This window comes from Lethenteron reissneri, chromosome 34 (genome assembly GCF_015708825.2).
Source record: "Lethenteron reissneri isolate LAM-NWPU_2019-01 chromosome 34, ASM1570882v1, whole genome shotgun sequence".
NCBI classification, from domain to species: Eukaryota; Metazoa; Chordata; class Hyperoartia; order Petromyzontiformes; family Petromyzontidae; genus Lethenteron; species Lethenteron reissneri.
Window position 1 is genome coordinate 16,108,260 of NC_083812.1, and position 17,997 is coordinate 16,126,256.

Consider the following 17,997-nt stretch of genomic DNA (forward strand, 5'->3'; position numbering starts at 1 on the left):
TCGTCGGAGAGGGCCGGGACGTCGACTGACGAGTTGGCGTTGGCTCACTCGCGGCTGGCGGAGCTCCTGTATGCAGCGGCCGCCATGCTGGAACAAATAACTCGCCTGGGGCCGGGAGGAGCGACGCGGCGGGAAGATGGACAACGCCCGCCAGAAACTCCCGCCTTTACAACAGAGAGGAGACTCGAAATTCCCGCCACAAAGACAGTAGGGGCAGAGGGAGGAGCCCCAGCTCGTCACGCGGGGGACGGAGCCCAGCCAGCAGCCGCCACGTCATCGGCGGAGGCGGGTCGCAGTGGCTGCCTATCAGGGGTTGCAACGTCACCACCATCGGACGCCAGCACCGACCAAGCCCCGACCAGCACGTCACTGACGGCGCGACACCCATTAGAGTCCGCCATTACTCATACAGTACGGGGACGCGATACGGATGCTGCAAGAGGTTCGGAGACGGAGCCGACATTCCAGCAACGCCTGCCGGCCCTGCAGGTATTCGTAGCAAGCGACGGCGATTGGGGGGGGTTCCAGCGCCGGTTCCTTGCCCACCAAGAAATGGCGGGCTGGTCGAACAACGAGGCGCTGTGTGCTCTCCCGGCGATGCTGGATGGCGACGCCCTGGGCACCCTCACCGCTGCACCCAAGTCGGCACGCTCCACGATTCAGTCGGCGCTGCAGCTGCTGGCCACGGTTTATGGGCCGCCTTCCGATTGTCGCCAGCTCTTCTATGAACGACAGAAGGGCGACAAGGAATCGCCACTTGCTTATCGCACGGCCCTGCTGTCATTGGCGAAAGACGCTTTCCCGCGTATGGACGAAGAAGGGATCGATGCGATGGTGGCCGAGAAAATTTTGCTGCTGGCCGACGACTTGGACTTCATCATCCTAGCACAGGATGATGCGGACATGTCATCATTGCGGGCTGCAAGGCACATTCACGCCAATCTCATCTCCCAGCGGAGGAAGGCAAACAAGGCAGCTGCACGACACACCGTGGCGGCGACCTCTTCCGGAATGGAGGGGGCCTTCGCTGCGGACCGTTCTGCAGGATGGCGATCTGCCGAGCGACCGGCTCGGGACGTTCCGAGCCACCGAGATCAGCCCAAGTCCTCTGGAGCGCTCGTCGTCTGCTACAATTGTGGCCTCCGGGGCCACGTGGCGTCCGGATGCCGGGCTCCTCGACAGCACGGAGCGAGACCTGGAGCTGCGGACGGCCCTCCCCACAAGCCTTCGCAACATCCTCGGGCAAGTCATGGCACCCCACATGTTCGGCCTGCACACACACCCACTTTCCTCTCACAAGGTCCGACACACGATTCTCGGGGTTTGGGTGCTGGTGCGTCGGGTCGCGGCATGTCGGGGAGGGCGCTCCAACCGGGCCAATGGTCCGAGTTGGCTCACCGGGTTGTGGCTGCATCGGCGGGGTCGTCCGTTGTCACGGGGCATATTGACGGGGTGGAGGTACGGCTACTGGTCGATACGGGAGCTTCGGCAACTATCATTTCGGATTTGATTTATAATATCCTGCCCGTTCAGAGTCGCCCGTTGCTCCCTGTCGACATACCGTTTTACGCTGCGAATGGGGGCTCGTTGGGTATTATCGGCCAAATTCGAGCGCAAATTTCTATAGGGGACATTAAACTATCTGGCCCGGTGTTCGTCTCCTCCTCGCTGGCTATTCCGTGCCTGTTGGGGACAGACTTTTTGGCCAAATTGCCCATCAAAATTCTGATTGACCAGCGATGCATCGAGCTTCCATCGGGCCGACGTATTACGTTCCTGCCTTCCACCCCTGCCTTGCATACTGCCTGTGCTACGGTACAGGCGCTCGTTGCTCGAACGGTGCGTGTACCCCCGGGGGCACAGATGTTAGTACCCCTGCGGTTGCGTCGACCGTTCGATAAAGGGGTCTCTGACCGGGGCATTATGTTGGGACCATCTAGAGCCGGGGTGAGTGGGCCAGATCTGGTGACGGCCCAGACTATTGTTAAAGGGGATGGGGACCCGTTTATCGCGGTCCTCAATGTCGGGACACGGACGGCAGTGGTTTCGCAGGGTACCGTGTTCGCACATGCGGTTCCGGTACCTGCGGAAACGCCGATCATTGGCCAGGTGGCCACCGATTCTCAAACGCGATTAGCCTCAGACACTGACGAGGGTTGGCTGGAGGCGTTGTGTGCTGAGTCACCTGACCTGTCCGACGCACGTGCTAAATTACGCGCCTTATTGCGAGAATTTTCCGACGTCTTCAGTAAACATAAATACGATATCGGATGTACCAAATTGCTACGCCACCATATTGACACCGGTGACAACGCTCCTATCCGCCAAAATCCTTTTCGGTTAAGTCCCGCCGAAAAGGATCATGTCAAATCGGCTGTAGATGACATGTTGAAATCTGACATCATTTCTCCCTCGACCAGCCCTTGGGGTGCACCCATAGTGTTGGTTAAAAAGCACGACGGGTCCCTAAGGTTCTGTGTTGATTTCCGGCGATTAAATAAGATCTCGGTGGCCGATGCTTATCCGCTTCCTCGAATGGACGAATCGCTGGATGCCCTCGCGGGATCGCGATTCTTTTCCACTTTGGATTTGCTCTCAGGATTTTGGCAACTTCCCTTGGATGACGAATCTAAGCCCAAAACAGCTTTCCGAACGCCGCACGGCCTCTTCCAATTCAATCGCTTACCCATGGGATTACACTCTGCTCCCGCGACGTTCCAGCGCCTGATGGAATTGGTCCTCGCTGGCTTGCAATGGGAGGTGTGTTTGATTTACCTGGATGACGTTATCGTATTCAGTAAGACGTTCGAGGAACATCTTGATAGGCTTCGGGCCGTCTTTCTCAAGATGCGCGCTGCTAATTTGAAATTCAAGCCACAAAAGTGCCATTTGCTGCGCGAATCTGTTAAATATTTGGGTCACATCGTCGGCCGGTCAGGCATCTCAACCGATCCCGCCAAAACGCGTTGTGTCAGCTCCTGGCCTACTCCCACCTCGGTGGGGGAGGTTAGAAGCTTCATCGGATTTGCTTCATATTACCGCCGGTTTGTCGCGGACTTTGCTTCCATCACTAAGCCACTACATGCCTTAACGTCAAAAGGGGTCAAATTTCATTGGGGGCCGGTGGAGGACGCCGCTTTTATCTCTCTTCGGGATGCCCTGGTGGGGGCCCCGCCGTTAAGCTACCCCGATTTTCCATGCCCTTCGTGCTCGACACGGACGCAAGCAATACCGGGATTGGAGGCGTGCTGTCACAAATTGTGGGTGGCGTGGAGCGCGTTGTGGCTTATGGTAGTAGAGTATTGTCTCCGGCCGAGCAGCGGTACTGCGTCACCCACCGCGAACTGTTGGCTATCGTGTTCTTTATCCAACAGTACCAGCCATATCTGTACGGCCGGCATTTCACCGTCCGTACAGATCATGCGGCGTTGCAGTATGCCCTACGAATTAACCAGCCATCGGGGCAGTTGTCCCGATGGCTGGAGATCATGCAGGATTTCGATTTCGAGACAACTTACCTTAAGGGGATTCGCCACACCAATGCCGATGCCCTATCATGCCTGCCGATCGCTCCGGATTGCACTTGTTTCTTGGGTTCGGGCCGTTGCAAATCGGCAAGTGACGGCCGGGATCGGGTTCTTGCGGCCGCAGTTGATACCCCTTCGGACGCTGGTCCTATTTCGGGGGGAGGGAAAGATTCCCTACTAGGCTTGTCAAGTGCTGAGTGGGGTCGCCTCCAAATGGAGGATGCGACCCTCCTGGCGCTACGACGTCGCGCGGAAGGATCAGGTCAAGGGAAGTCGGGCGTTGACTCATGGGGGTGGTGCCAGGGCCTACTCATGCATTGGGACGGGACGATCCGCCGTCACAGGCTGGTGGTGCCTTCCACGTTGAGGGGTAGGGCTGTATGGGCTGCTCATGAACGGCTCCTGCACCTGGGTACCCTCAAAACACTTGCCATGCTCCAGCTTAATTACTTTTGGCCGGGCATGGCAAGAGACGTGGACGATCTGCTGCAGTCCTGTACCCAGTGTGCACAACGGAAGCCGCCAGCAAAGGGAGCCAGTCCACCGCTCCAGTCTATTTCGGTCACCCGGGTTAATGAGCTTGTCGCCCTTGATATTTTGGGACCGTTTCCTTCCACGCCGAGGGGTAATAAGTACCTGCTGGTTGGCGTGGAATATTTCACGCGATGGCCTATGGCTTGGCCCCTCGCCAACCAGTCCGCAGCAGCCGTTGCGGAGGCTTTTGTTCAGGGCTACGTCCTCGACAAGCGCGCTCCGGAACGGTTGTTGACCGATCAGGGAAAGAATTTCACTAGTACCCTTTTTACACGAGGTATGTGGCCTTCTGGGTACAAAGAAAATTCGTACCTCACCTTACCATCCACAAACGGATGGGATGGTGGAACGCCTGCATAGGACTCTTACGTCCATGCTATCCCACCAAGTATCTGAGTCCCAAACCGATTGGGATCTACGGATCGGGGGAGTCCTGGCAGCATACAGGATGGCTCCTCACGCGGCGACCGGATTCTCGCCATTTTTTTTGATGTATGGCCGCGAGGTTGACCCGCCTGTCGCGACTCAGCTGACGATTGCCGCGCCTCATGCTAAGTCCAAACTCGCGGACCATGTTAAATTTAACATCCTTCGGTTGGCGGAGGCACGGCAGGCGGCCATGCAAAACTCTGACTCTCGCCAGAAACAAAACGAGAGATTGCGATCGCGCCGGACACACACGCACGAATGGCACCTGGGCGACCGAGCATGGTTGCACTGCCCCCAGGTGCCATTGGCCACCTCGGCTAAGTTGTTGCGACCATGGAGGGGCCCCGTAGAAATTGTGCAGGTTATGCGGCCTCAATGTGTGCGCATTAAGTGGGGGAAGCGTCGGTGGTTTGTGCACCGTTCACGGTTAAAACCATTTTTTGCTCCGCACGCTTCCTCTCACGAAAATGGCCGAACATGTGGGGAGTCCACTGACTCCGGGAGGGCGGGGTCACCGCCAGCCTCTGATCCGCTAATGACTGTCCCGTCTTCAGGAGCCCCAGGACTGAAGCCCTCTTGGCTGCCAGCCTCCCCCGTGGGGGTCGGCGCTGGCACGTCCGAGAAACCGGACGACCAGGCACCTGCAGATGCGACACCTGCCGCCGACTCTACCAAGCCGGCCCCTTGTGACGGGCCCGCTGCACGGACACGCGCCAAAACGCGTCGGTTGTTATGAATAGCTTTCCGCGCGTGTTCCGTTGCTGCGGAACCCGCTCATTATATATTTTTTTTGTTTGTGTGTGTGTGTGTATGGATGCTTCTTGTGCGTGGGGATGGCGAACCGCGTTCTGTATATGTGTTGCATTTTTGGGGAGGGGGTTTTTATAGGGGACCATCGGTTGTTGTTACACTTGTTCTTGTTATTGTTACTGTTACGAGGCACACGTGTGTTGACTGTGTTAATCTTTATTCTTGGGGGTTGAGGGATTGTTGCAGCCGGGACGGCTGCGAGCTGTACAGGCGGGAGTGATGTAGGGATTATTACGGGAGAAACGGCGGACAACAAACACAGGGGTGTTGGCACTCACATACACGGGTGGTCACACCGACGTCCGCATCCGTTATTGCCCACGCCCCCAGCCCTCGGAGGTGATCCCTATAAAAGGTGGAGACCCAAAGAGCTCGAGGCAGTTCGACACGAAGCTGACCAGTGAAGATCCAAGACTCGGAGATTAGGCCCTGGGACTCCCCGGTCTCGCCGTCCTTATAAGGGCCGAGCCGGATAAGCCAGCGGCGCGGCCCAAAAGCTTCCAGACCGCTGCCCTTATCAGGGCAAGGCTGGTTAGCTGGTGCCGAGATCTGTGCTTGCCAGGGCCAGATCAGTCAGCCTCCCGTAGCCCATTAGAGGAGGACTGGGGAACAGGACAGGGGGCTTAGTACTAGGGTGGGTTTCCCATAGTACGGGTGAAGGGGCCGATACCCCTTCAACTATTGTGCCTGTCCCTGGGTTAATAAACAGAGTGTGCCTCAACTTCGACATCGTCTCCTCGAACTTACTACACAGGAAATGTTCCTCACTTAATATTGATATGTTTGTGCACCATTTTTGCTGTAAGATTTCTTCTGTCAGGCGGTTGTTTTTGCTTCGATTTCTATTTGCTTGTTTTGTTGTTATTCTTGGGGGGGGGGGGGGGGGCTCCAACTTAACACTTGCTTTATGTACATGTTGAACTTCTTTTGTACCGTACGTACCCAACATTGCTAATCGGAGGTGCGGAGAAAGGACACACTCAACACAAAAATAAGTTCTCAAGAAATTAGTTTTTAATCTAAATTATTTAAAAGTGCACAGCTCCAGTGGCTTCCTCATATCAGAAAAAGTTCCTTACGGCCACAGAAGCGCATCTGAAAGCGCGCGATACGATAACCGTCTTTGTTCGACGATGAGCCAAAAAGCTGCTGTTGCAAGGATGACCGGATTTCGAGTGATGGTTTATGCTTCTTGACGAGATCGGCGAGGTATTGTGGTTAATTCGTTCTGTCTTGCATTATTCTAAGGTAACGTTTCTCGGATCATTTCGGTTGACCTTTGTCATTCTTGTATATTGAGAGGACCCACCCAATCCCGATCCTCAAACTCTACAACACACTCACACACACACTAGGTTCTACAACACACACACTAGGTTCTACAACACACACACACGCTAGGGTATACAACACACACACACGCTAGGTTCTACAACACACACACACACTAGGTTCTACAACACACACACACACTAGGTTCTACAACACACACACACACTAGGTTCTACAACACACACACACACTAGGTTCTACAACACACACACACACTAGGTTCTACAACACACACACACACTAGGTTCTACAACACACACACACACTAGGTTCTACAACACACACACACACACTAGGTTCTAAAACACACACACACACTAGGTTCTAAAACACACACACACACTAGGTTCTAAAACACACACACACACTAGGTTCTAAAACACACACACTAGGTTATACAACACACACACACACTAGGGTATACAACACACACACACACACTAGGTTCTACAACACACACACACACACTAGGTTCTACAACACACACACACACTAGGTTCTACAACACACACACACACACTAGGTTCTACAACACACACACACACTAGGTTCTAAAACACACACACTAGGTTCTACAACACACACACTAGGTTCTACAACACACACACTAGGTTCTACAACACACACACACACTAGGTTCTACAACACACACACACACTAGGTTCTACAACACACACACTAGGTTCTACAACACACACACTAGGCTCTACAACACACACACACACTAGGTTCTACAACACACACACACACTAGGTTCTACAACACACACACACACTAGGTTCTACAACACTCGCACACGTAATAGGTTCTACAACACACACACACACTAGGTTCTACAACGCACACACACACTAGGTTCTACAACACTCGCACACGTAATAGGTTCTACAACACACACACACACACTAGGTTCTACAACACACACACACTAGGTTCTACAACACACACACACTAGGTTCTACCACACAAACACACACACTAGGTTCTACAACACACACACTAGGCTCTACAACACACACACACACTAGGTTCTACAACACACACACACACTAGGTTCTACAACACACACACACACTAGGTTCTACAACACACACACACACTAGGTTCTACAACACACACACACACTAGGTTCTACAACACACACACACACTAGGTTCTACAACACACACACACACTAGGTTCTACAACACACACACACACTAGGTTCTACAACACACACACACACACTAGGTTCTACAACACACACACACACTAGGTTCTACAACACACACACACACTAGGTTCTACAACACACACACACACTAGGTTCTAAAACACACACACACACTAGGTTCTAAAACACACACACACTAGGTTCTACAACACACACACACGCTAGGGTATACAACACACACACACTAGGGTATACAACACACACACACACTAGGTTCTACACACACCACACTAGGTGCTACAACACACACACACTAGGTTCTACAACACACACACAGCTAGGGTATACAAACACACACACACTAGGTATACAACACACACACACACTAGGTTCTACAACACACACACACACTAGGTTCTACAACACACACACACACTAGGTTCTACAACACACACACACACACTAGGTTCTACAACACACACACACACTAGGTTCTACAACACACACACACACTAGGTTCTACAAACACACACACTAGGTTCTACAAACACACACACTAGGTTCTACAACACACACACACTAGGTTCTACAACACACACACACACTAGGTTCTACAACACACACACACACTAGGTTCTACACACACACAACACACTAGGTTCTACAACACACACACACACTAGGTTCTAAAACACACACACACTAGGTTCTACAACACACACACACTAGGTTCTACAACACACACACACTAGGTTCTACAACACACACACACTAGGTTCTACAACACACACACACACTAGGTTCTACAACACACACACACTACTAGGTTCTACAACACACACACACACTAGGTTCTACAACACACACACACACTAGGTTCTACAACACCACACACACTAGGTTCTACAACACACACACACACTAGGTTCTACAACACACACACACACTAGGTTCTACAACACACACACACACTAGGTTCTACAACACACACACACTAGGTTCTACAACACACACACTAGGTTCTACAACACACACACTAGGCTCTACAACACACACACACACTAGGTTCTACAACACACACACACTAGGTTCTACAACACACACACACTAGGTTCTACAACACACACACACACTAGGTTCTACAACACTCGCACACGTAATAGGTTCTACAACACACACACTAGGTTCTACAACACACACACACACACTAGGTTCTACAACACTCGCACACGTAATAGGTTCTACAACACACACACTAGGTTCTACAACACACACACACACACTAGGTTCTACAACACACACACTAGGTTCTACAACACACACACACACTAGGTTCTACAACACTCGCACACGTAATAGGTTCTACAACACACACACTAGGTTCTACAACACACACACACTAGGTTCTACAACACTCGCACACGTAATAGGTTCTACAACACACACACACTAGGTTCTACAACACACACACACACTAGGTTCTACAACACTCGCACACGTAATAGGTTCTACAACACACACACACACTAGGTTCTACAACACACACACACACTAGGTTCTACAACACACACACACACTAGGTTCTACAACACTCGCACACGTAATAGGTTCTACAACACACACACACTAGGTTCTACAACACACACACACACTAGGTTCTACAACACTCGCACACGTAATAGGTTCTACAACACACACACTAGGTTCTACAACACACACACACACACTAGGTTCTACAACACTCGCACACGTAATAGGTTCTACAACACACACACACTAGGTTCTACAACACACACACACTAGGTTCTACAACACTCGCACACGTAATAGGTTCTACAACACACACACTAGGTTCTACAACACACACACACACACTAGGTTCTACAACACTCGCACACGTAATAGGTTCTACAACACACACACACACACTAGGTTCTACAACACACACACTAGGTTCTACAACACACACACACACTAGGTTCTACAACACTCGCACACGTAATAGGTTCTACAACACAACACTTGAAGTACCAAGCATCACCGGTAGGGTACGGGTCACACTCCGCCCCCCACCGCAGCCCCCCACCTCTCCACCCACCCCCCGCAGCCCCCACCCCTCCACCCACTCCCCGCAGCCCCGCCCCCGCGGTGCTACGTGACCGAGCCGGCGTGCCGCGCGCGCCACGTGACCGAGCCGGCGTGCCGCGCGCGCCACGTGACCGAGCCGGCGTGCCGCGCGCGCCACGTGACCGAGCCGCGATAACTTTATTGATACCCGGCGCGGCATCGGAGCCTCTACATTTCCCAGTGCGCATCGTGCGAGGGCGGCGCCTGCACCGCCATTGGCCGGCGCCGCGCACGTGACCGCGCCCATGCACTCTACCAATTTAAATCGCGTCCTTCAGCACTTTTTTTTGCAACGCGAGGTCGTAAACTTTGTGTTGCGACGTTCACTGCTTGTGCCCGACACAAATTTCGAAGCGAAAACACAATCGTGGAAACACGAGGGCGACTTCGTAAACAATTAAAGATTTGTTGCATAAAAAAACACTTAATTATTATCTCAAGCTCCACCTTGCTCCAGCATTATAGACACATCAGGTTTCAGCAATTGCTGAGAAATGCACAGCTGTTGTGGTCTCCATTCAGCAGCGAATGGAGACTGCTGATGAACTTCATACATTTTATGCACCAGTGTAGAACAGTATTAGATCAAAGGGCCACTGCTTTAAAACATATTCAGCATTAAAAGCAGTGTAAAAACTCTTAAGTTATCATCATGGCCATCATCATCATTACTGACACTCCACGCAGATAACGACGTCATTCAACAGGGTTCTGATTAAATGAGCCAGTCACTCGGCTACACCGACGTGCAATCTCTCACATCGGACTGTGAATTTCAACTATAATCTACATATCCTATGAAATACAGTTCGTTTGTAATTAGGCCAATAATTTACTCTGGGAACAGACTGAAGCTGAAGACGCATTTCACAAGAGGGTCTCTTAGATTATTATGTTTACAAAAAATATATATTTCACGAATGAGCGTAAGGCACACGAGACATAACATCACATTAATAATTGCTAAAATGTAACCCCGACAGCTCATTGACACAGAGCACGCACGTGGCTTCCACCCTCACACACAGCGATCGTGCTGCAGCACGGCGCACGTGTGCGGCGGGGCCGCCTCTTCACCCATTCCCCTCCTCACCTCGTTGTCGATGAGCGCCTCGGCACGCACGTCGTCGTGCGGGAAGCTGGGGATGCTCTCCGTGGGGAAGGGGTAGACGCGGAGCTGCGCGTCGCTCCAGGCGGGGCCCCGCGACGCGCGGCCCGCGGGCCCCGTGCCCTCCGCGGCCATCGTCGTGGCCGAGCTCCCCCCGCCGTGTTTTGGCCGGAAGCGGGAGAGGAGCGCGCGCCACTGCGGGGTTCGAACGCGGGGCCGCCCCCCCCCCGCGCCCCCCCCCCCCCCGCGACCTCCCCCCCCCCGCGACCTCCTGCAGCGGGACACGCCCCCTCCCTCCCGTCTCTCTCACTGGAAGGGCTTGTAGATGGCCCCGCCCCCTCCCGTCTCTCTCACTGGAAGGGCTTGTAGATGGCCCCGCCCCCTCCCGTCTCTCTCACTGGAAGGGCTTGTAGATGGCCCCGCCCCCTCTCGTCTCTCTCACTGAAGCGGCTTGTAGATGGCCCCGCCCCCTCCCGTCTCTCTCACTGGAAGGGCTTGTAGATGGCCCCGCCCCCTCCCGTCTCTCTCACTGAAGCGGCTTGTAGATGGCCCCGCCCCCTCCCGTCTCTCTCACTGGAAGGGCTTGTAGATGGCCCCGCCCCCTCCCGTCTCTCTCACTGAAGCGGCTTGTAGATGGCCCCGCCCCCGAGCTACCCTGGGGGAAGCCACGCCCACTGTTACCGATGCCACGCCTACTTTGCAAATGGACACGCCCATTTTTTGCAGATGGTCACGCCCCCTCCTCCTCTCATTGTAACCGTAATGTAACGGCTCGCAGCTAACCATGCAGATGGTCATGCCCCCCTCCACATTGCATTGAGATTGTTTTGCTGCTATAAATGTCCAAATGATGATGCCACTTTGTTGAGCTGCTATCATTTGTGGTAGCCAGGTCGCGTCTGAAGAATAAGTGAGTATCTGAGTGGACTTTGCCTGGTAGGATGTGGATGGTTCAGTTTCATGCATGTGTGTTTGGGTGATTTTTTTTTACCTTTCTTGTACTTTGCACGACTATCATGTTTCTATATTACTTGTTGGTGTCACGCTCTTACCCGCCACTTACTGGACATCTGTCACAAGAGCTTGAGAGCTCACCGGATTCCTCCTTCAGGATAGATAAATAAGTAAATATGGTTGGAGGAGCCCCACCCCCTGGAGGCAGCCAACCGCTTGGCTCCTCGTGCTGGTTTGCTGCGCAGTTTAATACAGGGTGCTTCAAAATATGTTAACACTTCCGATAATTTGCAACAATACCACGAGAAAAAAGATACCAGGCATGCGTTGACAATGATGACGAATAAGTGGAAGGCTCTTTGACTTTTTTAATCTATTAACATACATTTGTTTTCATTTAACAGTATATTGTCCGTTCTTTTTCCATTAAAAAAGCAAAGCCCATATCAGTGTTACAATGTTTTTTGCAGCACCCTGTATATTTAACGGCAAGGTTGTTGCCAGAAAACTACCAACAAATACAGATCATTGCATTGGTTACGAAAAACCCTCCGTTTGAATGCAGGCAGGCCCGTCCATAGGGGAGTGCTGGCCGCCGGGGCAAACCGCACTGTGTTGGTAACCCTGATTAAGCCTTCGACCTAAACCGTCGGTACGGAGTCACGTCTGGCACCGTGACGTCGAAGCGCGGGGCCCGACCCCCCCCCACCCCCGTTGTCACACGGCGTCACAAAAAGTCAGACCCCCCCTCAAATATGACGTCACAAAGCCCTGCCCCCCCCCCCCCAAAATAAAACATGCTTCAAATCGCTTGAAACTATTGCCATTGTAGTGCGTATTTAATGTGGCGCTGCACTCTGATGTTGTAGGAGAAAACATGTATTTAAAAGTCTATTTAATTAAGTAGAACGTGCTGTCTATATTTATTTAAAGTTGCGCATTTTGATGTGACGTCACATTTCTCACCCCCCCCCCCCTCGTCACACATCGTCACAAATGTCTGACCCCCTCCCCCCTAGGTGCGTGACGTCATTTATGGACGGCCCCTTTGCGCTTAAGATCCTGCAATTAAATCTGTAAATGACGCGAAAAACCCCGTCAGCACAGAAGCAGTACAGCCCGTTTCAAACACCAGACTAAAAGGTGTGAATAGCACTCCACTTTTAAGCGTTCTGCTAAAAGACCCCGTTAACGGACAGCGTGCCCTACTCACTATGAAGCCCGGGCTATGGGAGTTGATTGCAATGACGATCAAACTTCACGATTCTGTCTCTATCATACGTTATGGTTTTGTATTTCGCTCTATGAGCTCCCTACACCTTGCGATTGATCAATCGTCCAATTATGTAGTATTTGCTCAATTAATGTCCCATTGCGTGTTATAACATCTTCAGTCATTAATGCTCTAAAGCTTTTACAGAGTTACGTGTCGTATGATTAGCACGGTTGGCTACGTACGGTGCAAAATAAGTTAAACAAACATACTCTACGTGGATTCTATGTTTATAGTTTCCCATTTCCATCCACGTTCATTACTCTCCTTTTCGGCAGCGTGAATTGTGTGACTTTAGCTCTATTTTACGTTTGTTTTCAAAAGCTGTGCACGCTCTCCCCTTGCCCATCGCTATCTGTGGGAAAATAAGTTCGACATCCATTGAATTACAGTGCATTGCACAAAGACACAACAACAACAATTATTCTATGGTTCTTTCGGTAAAGTAACGTATAAAGATAAAATAATGAATTAAATAATAGCATTCATTCGACGTTTTGAATGCAACACAAGCAATCACCATCAGGTATAAAAGAAATAGCAACACAAATCTAACCAGAAAACTATAGACAGACATATAAGCAGACAGATATCACAAAGATACACAGAGAGAGAACACGTATCGGCACAAAGAGAGAGGGATCGTCTCTGTGACGGGGCCTTAAATATAGAGAGGGGGCGGGGGCCTCGTCACAGAGACGATCCCTCTCTCTTTGTGCCGATACGTGTTCTCTCTCTGTGTATCTTTGTGATATCTGTCTGCTTATATGTCTGTCTATAGTTTTCTGGTTACATTTTTGTTGCTATTTCTTTTATACCTGATGATGATTGCTTGTGTTGCAATCGAAACGTCGTAGTATGCTATTATTTAATTTATTATTTTATCTTTATACGTGACTTTACCGAAAGAACCAAAGAATAATTCCTGCAGTCACGAAAGCTCCAAAATTAAGAACAACAACAATGCCCTCTTCGTCACGCTCGTGACTCACAACGCCGCATTCCCCGTCTGAAGGACTCGGGCAGCAACGTCTTCTCTCCCCCCCCCCCCACACAATGTTTTTAATCAACCATCGATTATTTATTTTAACAATTTGGTAAACTATATAGCGATCACTGGCGGCTGCAGGTACACCCTTAAACCATTTCGATACACTAATAGAATCAGAATGTTTATTAATACTGGAGGAATCCGATGAGCAAGAAAGCTCTTTTGACAGATACTCTCTGGTTCTTTCGGTAAAGCCACGTAGGTATAAAATAAAATAAATCACGACGTTTCGATTGCAACACAAGCAATCATCATCAGGTGGGAAAACCACAAAGCAGATGTCTAGTAGGGGCGGGTAAGAGCGTTATAACAACAAACGGTAAAAAGGATACGAGTGCAAAGTACAAGAAAAGTAAGCAAATCACCCAAACGCATAAAATACAACTAAACCATCCCCATCCTACAAGGAAAAGCCCACTGAGGTATTAACTTATTGTTAAGAAGCGACCTGGCCACAAATGATAGCTCAACAATGTGGCCCATAATTTTGACATTTTTTGCAGCAATTTTTTAAAAAATAATCTCAATGCATGTTTCGAAATTCGGAGGGGAAAACCGGAGACAATATATACGGATACAAAACTTGGCTTTCTTAAACATGCGATTAGAATCATGTTGCATGACCTTCTTTCTTATGACTGCTGCTGTAGATGTAGAACAACAAAGACAATCACACACGCACGTGGTCAAGCCAAATAAACCGCGTCGTCAGGAGTAGCGGAGGGTATCGCCGTGACGTCTCCTTCGTAATTTGTGTATCGGGCATTGCATCGTCATATGTTGTACTACGGTATGTTCTTGATGACCACAGTCGCACACTCGTGGAGAGTTTTTAAATGTCCATTTGAGCATCAGGTTATTCGCATCTACTGCCGTGGTCTGTGCAGTAGATGCGATTTATGGTGAACCATGCGCTTCGTGGAATATCAAAACCAGGGATCTTCTACGTTGGGTGGTTCTTAATCTTACGAAGCATGAATCGATGTATTGACAGAACTCTCCCCCCACTATGTGTTCACCAGACCGTGTGCTTGTCTTTGCCCTCAAGGGACACAAATGGGCTGGGTGGGCATAACCCTGAGCGGTGTTTGCTGCCGTCACCGTGAGCTCATTATGAGCCCGTTCCACCTCCCCCACACCCCTGGTGTTGTCTGCTCGGCGAGGTCCCAAGGTCAGGGGGCAGGGCAGGATGGGTTCGTGGAGCTGGGAGTGTGCCGCTGCTGGGAGTGTGAAAGTAGTTTAGGCACCACGGCGAGGCTGTGAAATCCCAACTCCAGCAGCAAAGCTCGTCTTCGGAATACCGGGCACCCAGTGAATCCGTTTTATTTATTTTTATTAAAAAACAAACCGTATCTTGACAGGTATGATAGTTTGTCTATTTACAGCTTGTGGTGTTATTCTGATGCTTTACATGCATTAAAAATCTATTGAGAATTTTTTTTTAAATAAAACATCACCGCCGAAAACAGCTAAAATCATCGGATAATTATTCTCAAACGCACGATTCATTGCTGCAGTACTGTACTGTAGTTCAAATCTCGATTGAAATCTCATTTCTTCAGAACTTCATTGTGTGTTTAGTTTGTTGTCCTTCCCCCCGCACCTCGGATTAGCGCGGTCGGTTACGTACGACGCGAAAGAAGTTCAACATACAATACAGTACGTAGTTACTGTCCATGGCGATGCGTGGGCAAGCGGCAGCTGACAGCATGGCTCTCTCTCTGCACGCCCTTACATTTCTGAGCTTCAGGATTGCGATTCCTGAAGTCGAAAACGTGTCTGGTTCCCTGCATTATGTAGAGCAGGGGTCCTCAAACTTTTTAAACAGGGGGCCAGTTCACTGTCCCTCAGACCGTTGGAGGGCCGGACTATAGTTAAAAAAAACTATGAACAAATTCCTATGCACACTGCATATATCTTATTTTGAAGTGAAGAAACAAAACGGGAACAAATACAATATTTAAAATGAAGAACAAGTAAAGTTAAATCAACAAACTTGCCAGTATTTCAATGGGAACTATGGGCCTGCTTTTGGCTAATGAGATGGTCAATGTCCGGTTCCATATTTGTCACTGCTAGTCGTAACAAGTGATGCAAGTGTGCATCCGTTAGTCTAGATCTGGTTGGAGATTTCAAATGTTTCATTCTGGAAAAAGTCTGTTCACAGACATAAGTGCTGCCAAAGATGGTTGCCATTTTGAGTGCATGGTTCCTGAGATGAGGATATGTCTCAGAGGGGAGAGATGCATAGAAATTATGAAGGCTGCTTGACTTGAATGCGTCTTTCAGAGTCACAATTCTGCAGTTCAGCCAGTTCCATTTGGTAAATTGTATCCACATTTTCAATGTTAATAGAAAATGGGTTACGGAAAAGCTGTATGCCCTGTTCATGGAGATGAAGCTCTTTAAATCTAAATTGGAACTCCTTTTGCAATTTTTCCAGTGAATCCACACATGTTTTGTTTGGGAATTGCAACCAATGGTTTTTCCGCTAACAGATTTTGAGTTGTGGGGAGATGGCAGAAGTTTTCCTCCTTAACTTGTTTGATGAGGATGCCTAATTTTACTTCAAATGCTTTGACATGTGATTGCATATCACAGATGAGCTTCCCCTTTCCTTGAAGTTGCACATTAAAACTGTTGAGTAGCTCTGTTACATCTGTCAGAAAGGCAAGGTGCCATTTCCATTCTGCATCATTGAGCTCTGGTACTTCTTTGTTTTTTGAAAGCAGAAAAGCTGTAATCTGTGGAAGTAAGTCATAGAAACGTTTCAAAACTCTCCCTCGACTCAGCCAACGGACTTCTGTGTGGTACAGAACATCTTCATAGTCAACATTTAGTTCAGACAGAAATTCCTGAAATTGTCTGTGGTTTAGTGCATGAGCTCTAATGAAGTTAACACAAGATACCACAATTTTCATAACAGTCCCACTTCAGTGATTTACTACACAGCGCTTGTTGGTGGATGAGGCAGTGTATGGCTATTGGATGAGAATGGTTATGTTTGTCCATCTCTTGGTTAATGCGAGCAATTACTCATTTCTAAGACCCCACCATGCTAGGAGCACCATCAGTTGTCACACTGGCTAGTTTAGCCCAGTTCAGCTCCAAACCATTCACAGTTTGGCAAACTTTTTCATAGATATCCTCTCCTGTAGTTGTTCCTTTGATGCTTTGCAGTGCAGCAAGCTCTTCTGTGACTTCGAAATAGTCATTCGTCCCACGAATAAAAATTAGAAGTTGTGCAGAATCACGAACATCATTGCTTTCGTCGAGTGCCAAGGAAAAATAGGAAAGTGTTTTTTGTGGAGTTTTGCAAATGCTGATGCAAATTGTCTCCCATTTCTTCAATCCTCCGTGTAATTGTAGGTCTTGAAAGACTCACCGTACTAAATAAATCGGCCTTCTCTGGACACATCTCTTTGGCAACAGAAAGAAGGCATTCTTTAACAAATTCTCCCTCCACGAATGGTCTACCAGTGCACGCTATTAGCTTGGCAACTTGAAAACTTGCTCGCAGTGATGAAATATTTAGCTGCTTCTGCTTCACAAAAGTATTTTGCTGAGTTGTTAATGTATTTTTAAGTTTTAATATTTTATCTTTTCTCACTTCTCCGACCAAACAATCATATTTATCTTTATGTTGAGTTTCATAGTGTCGACGTAAATTGTATTGTTTGAACACATACACTATATTCT

General features: G+C 49.5%; 1 protein-coding gene across 1 annotated transcript in view; it reads right to left on the reverse strand.

The window, feature by feature from the left end:
- Positions 1-11,232, reverse strand: part of HIF1AN (hypoxia inducible factor 1 subunit alpha inhibitor) — a 46,868-nt gene extending 35,636 nt beyond the window's left edge. Inside the window, exon 1 of the mRNA XM_061565457.1 lies at positions 11,006-11,232. Coding sequence (XP_061421441.1) covers positions 11,006-11,155 — 150 coding nt within the window. The 5' untranslated portion in view covers positions 11,156-11,232. The remainder of the gene's footprint in view (positions 1-11,005) is intronic.
- Between the last annotated feature and the right edge of the window lie 6,765 nt (positions 11,233-17,997).